This window comes from Rutidosis leptorrhynchoides, chromosome 8 (genome assembly GCF_046630445.1).
Source record: "Rutidosis leptorrhynchoides isolate AG116_Rl617_1_P2 chromosome 8, CSIRO_AGI_Rlap_v1, whole genome shotgun sequence".
In the NCBI taxonomy this organism is placed as follows: Eukaryota; Viridiplantae; Streptophyta; class Magnoliopsida; order Asterales; family Asteraceae; genus Rutidosis; species Rutidosis leptorrhynchoides.
In genome coordinates this window covers 357534453-357540452 of record NC_092340.1, presented here as the reverse complement: position 1 = coordinate 357540452, position 6000 = coordinate 357534453, and the positions used below count along the sequence as shown (strand labels likewise).

The 6000-nt window shown below is 35.5% G+C and overlaps 1 protein-coding gene across 7 annotated transcripts; it reads right to left on the bottom strand.

Moving 5' to 3' along the window:
* Positions 1–283: 283 nt before the first annotated feature.
* Positions 284–4164, bottom strand: LOC139862286 (uncharacterized). Of its 7 annotated transcripts, XM_071850861.1 has the most exons (9): positions 3963–4164; positions 2970–3271; positions 2111–2746; positions 1944–2013; positions 1581–1676; positions 1453–1509; positions 1240–1343; positions 1098–1160; positions 284–758 (listed from the first exon to the last, which is right to left on the bottom strand). In XM_071850861.1, exons 5-9 carry the CDS (start codon positions 1624–1626, stop codon positions 654–656), a joined length of 375 nt encoding a protein of 124 aa, XP_071706962.1. In that variant the 5' UTR covers positions 1627–1676; positions 1944–2013; positions 2111–2746; positions 2970–3271; positions 3963–4164; the 3' UTR covers positions 284–653. The 7 variants fall into 7 exon arrangements, 4 of the variants coding, with proteins under 4 accessions (XP_071706962.1, XP_071706960.1, XP_071706963.1 ...); XM_071850859.1 differs by having other exon boundaries at positions 2111–3271; XM_071850862.1 differs by having other exon boundaries at positions 1098–1145; positions 2111–3271.
* Positions 4165–6000: the final 1836 nt, after the last annotated feature.

Here is a 6000-nt window from a genome sequence, read left to right as displayed (position 1 = left end):
AAAGACATTGGAATTAGATATTCATTTATGGTGTGCCTTTTCAAAAGAATGCAATGTTTATAAAACGTATCATATAGAGGTCAAAACCTCACTATGAAATCAATGAATGATGTATTCGTCCAAATGGATTTGGACGGGTCATCATATTAGGTTTATTTATATTCATGATATAGCTAATGTAACCATATTCAAAATAAAATAAAAGCTAACATGTGACAAAAAAGGTTGTACCACAGCACGTGACTTGAATATTGTTCGTAGCAAATAAATCAATGGAGATCGAATCAATATTTAATCTTTAAGCAAGATAGCCACAAAAAGATTGTGTTTTTGAGTGTTAGAAATATGTGACAAAATAAATGTTCATGACCAAATTAACTTTGAAAAAAAAAAAAAAAAAAAAAAAAAAACATTAGTCGAAGCAGCCAATGTAAGGAGTTGTATTGGTAGTGGTACCAAAAGTCCAGAAGGATTTTTAATAGTCTCTTCTTGGTGTTTTCATGTTCTTGGAACTCATCGAACATTGATGATGTTGATTTGGATCTCCTATATGTATGTTGAAGTTCTTTTTTGTGGAGTATTTGTCTTTGGAATGACAAAATTCTGCAAAATCTTACATGACTCATTCATACCCCAGTAGCAAATCATATGTTTTATTCCACGCCCATTCTAAGACGATCTTCAACTAACCCGACGTCACATCTTTCCACCTCTAGAAGCATGTTCCTACCTTCCAGCGCTGACATGGCACCGCTGATCAGAGGCGGATCTAGAGTGTAAGGAGGGGGGGCGCCCGCCCCCGGTGGATTTCGAAATTTTAGTGTAAAAATTTTGGATTTTTCGACTTTGCCCCCGGTGAATTTTTTTTTTTGCCCCAAAACCTTTATATTTTGCCCCAAAACTTTCAAATTTTGTTCAAAATTCTCCAAATTTTGACCCAAAACCTTCAAATTTTACCCACAAATCTTCAAATTTTGCCTAAAAACTTCAATTTTTTGCCCCAAAACCTCCATATTTTACTCAAAAAAATTGCTATGGTTTTAAAAAAAATTTCGCCCCCGGTGGGAAAAAATTCTGGATCCGCCACTGCCGCTGATTGTATAACACCATGAAATTTGATTGATTCTTTCCTTAATTCCCAAGCTCTTTAAGTAATGAAACTGATCATGTGCATTAGTACGAAAATGAAAAAAAGAAAAGAAAAAATATGTTTATCTAGTCATAAGGAGAAAAGATAACCTCGTACCCCCGACTCTGGAATCCAGTTTTGTAGCGAAATTCATCATGTTGACTGCTGGAACAATTTGTCCCCTCCAGATGTCTTCGATTATCAGCATGCGATGCTATCCACATTCATGTTAGATGTGTTGGATGATGCACCGGATGGGAACAATTTTTGCATTTTTAAGGCTAAGTTGTACCAATGTTACTGGGTGATAAGTACGAAGATACCTAGTTCCAGCTGGGATGCTGAAGTTGTTGCTATTTTTTCCCTCTGACTCTGCATCGCTGTAATATGTATTATAACTAAATAAACAACTAAAGATTAAAAAAATGTTAGAAAAGGTGATAACACAAACCTTTTAAGTAAGCCGAATCTGTAGGCTGAGTGCAGCAGAATTTCATTGGTAATGTGCGTCCTGTCTTTGTAGTTTACCATGGCTTGGATAAGTTCTCTGTCAAAAGTCATATATAAGAAAAAGTAATAACACGGAAATAAAACAGCATGGTTGTACTAAATTTTGAAACATCATGTACATATTAAACTAATTAATCACATATAGTAGAGTGAGCTATATTTTCATTAATTTATAAAAGTTGATAGTCACTCAACTATATTTTCAGCAAAACTAATAGCAGTGAACTCAATAAATCATATTTATGCATATTTTCAAGGCAATCAACTGTATATAGTCAGCTATACTGAATAAGACTATACTTACGTGTGTATCGATCAAAAGACATGAGTATGTTGTTGGTACTGGACTGTTCAACTAAAATCCATAATAAGGCCTGAAAAGATAACATCTCAACTTTTTAGAAATCCATGTCCTGTAACTCATACTACTTCCTCTTATATAGTAATTAATTCTTAATATAGAAGTAGTACCTTTGAAAGGATACAACGCTTTGTTAGAAAAGTGCAAACACAATCACCAACGCATATCATATGGGAAAAATACCATCATTCACTTGTAGTTGTGGCAAAGAAGAGGTAGATAGCAAACATCAGTAAGAACGTTTAGCGTTGGCATAAGTCCACAAACAGTCAATCATTGAAACAGCTAAAGCAACAGATATCAACACAAATAACGTTGCTAACTATTTGCAGAATCTATAAATAAAACTAAACTAAAAAGTAAAGTGGAAAATAATTTTAAAAAGAAATATAATCATGACTGCATTATTCGTATTTCTTATTGATGAGGAATCACGTAGAGCACTAATAGCAGACATTTTAGAATCAACATAAGGCACATGGGTATACACTATGGAATTCCTTCACCACTGCCACCCAGTCCGCAGCCACATGGACGAACACCTCAGCATGTATATTTTGTACATCTCACAGCCTCTTTAAGCAGTTTTCCTCTTCCTTGTTTCTTAATTTTTGGGAACCTTTTTAGTGAAAATGTTGCAAGTACCATGTAGTCTGTGTTCCACATCAAAGAAAGTCTGAGAATTGGTTGTATCTAGCTCATTTGTGACCTACACTTTCTGACTGTTAATTAATCTTTAAAGCCTCCTGCACTCCACGGATTTGGCATTAACAATAATAGTACCAGCACAAATTTAATAAGGAGAAAAAAAAAAGAAATGAGGCTCAGATCCGTGTTTAAAATCTAGCAAGAGAGTATGAATCGTCATGGCTGCAATCTTTAGATTGCCCCGCCAAGATACGAACCAATGTTTTCTCGTTGCTCGATCCAACTCCCACATATTTATCTATCACAGCCTATTTTATTAACCTCTCTTGAGTTGTGAGTGCCAAAAGACGTTCTCACTAATAGAAATTCCAACTAAACAACGGCGTTGCAAATCATGGTAAAGCATAGTTTTTTGCTATAATCATTTAGCAACAAACAGGCTACCACGTCCTAAGACGGCAACCAAAGTCAGTGTAGTAGCTGGCATTTTCAAAGACATCAGCATAAGTAGAATATTTGCATCAGAAACATCTAATCAGTCACCATGGCTGCAACTAATATGTTGCCTTGCCAAGATATGACCGAAGGCACACATATATCATCATCATAACAGAGTTAGCAAGCTGTAAAAATGCAACAACAACAACAAAAAATATCAGCAAAGAACTACTTAAACTCCTGAATTAGTATTCTCATTCTCATTCCCATAATAATTATTACGAAACTCGATGTATAATAAGTTGCATAAAAATTAAAAACTTGTATATAGATGTACATTTATATAGGTTGTGAGATTTAAATACTTTTTTTCAATTCCTACATATTTAGGTTCATAATCAAACTTGAAAACCCAAAAACGCAGTGGCATCAGACCTAGATTCATGTATTTTATAATTCATGTATTTGTGATATTTGATAATTTGGTTGCCCAAATAACATGTACTGTGAGGTAGCTATTAGTTCATATTGAGGCATATTTATCTTAAAATGAGTTTCAACGAACAATGAACTATCAGTAGGATCAACAGACCCCAACATTCATCTCAAATAGTAACAACACCATCACTAACTAAAGAGAGAATAACTACCAATTTTTTTTTCTTCTAAGGCAATTAATATTGATTTTTAGTAGGCATTATCAATCCTTTTTCATACCAAAACAACAAGTAAATGACGTTCACAACAACAACAAACAACCGGTTTCAAACAACATACGACACATAAAAAAACATGCAGGCACAACAAAGAGCAATATCAAACATAGATAAATACATTAATCATTAACAAATTGTAAAATTTACTTGATAATTATACCTGTTGTCAACAGAGACGATGTGAAATCCGAAAATATCTAGCATCAATCGGGAAAAAACGCATGCGACAATCGATTAATGCCGGAAAGGAAACCTATGACGGCAGTGACAGCGGTTTCAAATGAATCGAGAAATTCTCTTCCGAATCTCAAGAGGCTGCGACGAAATTAAAAACCCTAGGGTTAAAACACAGTCGCTACCAGCATAAAAAGTCACGAAATCCAAAACCCTAAGGTTAGATGATAATCGCACGCAGAAAAGGTTAAATACCGCCACCACCTAAAAGATAAAGCATCAGATAATATGATCGTTCTTCCACGAAATCCCAAAGCAGGAGTGTTAATTCGCGAGATCCGAAAAGGAATTGAAAACCCTAGATTTGAAGAACAATCTTAGGAGAGCAGAGAGGAGAGAACGTCGACATCAATTAGATTGTTTTTCATTTTATATAGGGTATGTAGATGTCGTTTTTGGATTTTTTGTGAAGTGTACGACCAAAAACCGTGTGACTTTTAGTGTAACTAGCTGCGGTTGTATTCAACGCGCAGTCGAATTTGGATATACGTTGTTTGGTACCTAATATATCTAGTATGTTGAGTTGTTTGTTCGACATGTATGTATATGTATGAAATATAGCTCGAAATATTTAGTTTTTTTAACGATATCAGTTTCGTGTATAGTTAGTCGCGTTGTGTTTGTAAAATAATTTCTAGTTGAACGGTGGTCTCGGAAAAATTTAATTCGCACCGAGCAAGAATATAGGGCTCGTTATTTAGTGTTTTTTAACGATGTCCGTTTCGCGTATAGTTAGTCCCGTTGGGTCCGTCTGATTTTTCCGAGTTGAACGGTGGTCTCGGAAAAATTTAAATCGGACCGAGCGAGAAGATAGGGGCTGCTAAAAATGCGGGTGGAATAATTTTCTTTTATTTGAATAAAGTAATGTATTTACGTTTTTTACCCCTAAAAAATTAGAAATGTGAGGGGGCGTTGTGTAAAGTAAACCGGATTTGAGGGGCCTTTTATAGTGTGAACGCAAACTCAAAACGACAATCGGGTAAAACTGAAACTACAAGTTTGGCCATGCATATTAGTATATAGGAGTAACTAGTCCGGGTAGGACCGCGCGATGCGGCGGGAGATTTCGACCGGCGTATTCATATTTAACGCTGTTTTATTTACAGAAGGGAAAACGGTCCATGTGTTATGCGTCGTTGTTGGTGTCGTCTTTTTAAAATATGTCCGGTTCGAACGTAGTTAGTTTCGTTTTGTTGATAAAATTATTTCGAGCATAACGGTGCTTGCGACAAAATTTAACTCGCGGCGAGCAGGAAGATACGGGTTGTCGTTGTATTTAGCGTTTTTTAAAAAGTGTTCGTTTAGAACGTAGCTAGTATCGTTTTGTTCGTAAAATTATTTCGAGTCTGGCGGTGCTGTCGGAAAAATTTAACTCGCGGCGAGCGGGAAGATACGGGCTGTCGTTGTGTTTAGCGTTTTTTAAAAAGTGTCCGTTTCGAACGTAGTTGGTTTCGTTATGTTCATAAAAATATTTCGAGTTTAACGGTGTGGTCGGTGAAATTTAACTCGGAGCGATGAGGAAGATACGGGGTGTCGAAGTGGTTGGGTGGAGTTTTTATTTTAGTTGAGATGTTTGACGTTTTACCCCCTTGAAGTTTGGTATATGTTTTGTAAGTTGGTTATATTTGAGGGGGCAGATATAGAAATTGATAGTGTGAAAAGGGCTTTAAACTGTTGTCGTATTCCTTTTGAGGGTACGACCACATTCTGAACGAGATTTAAACTGTTGTCGTATTCCTTTTGAGGGTACGACCACATTCTGAACGAGAGTTAGTATGTTAAGAGTTTAATTTAATAATAATAATAATAATAATAATAATAATAATAATAATAAGTAAAAGTCATGAACTGTTGAGGGATGAGTTAACTCATTCTTGCTTTTTCCTTTCTTCATTTTTGCTTTAAACGGATACTTCAGTAAAAGTGTCTGCACCATCTTTGCAAAATTACAGACAGCCATGGTT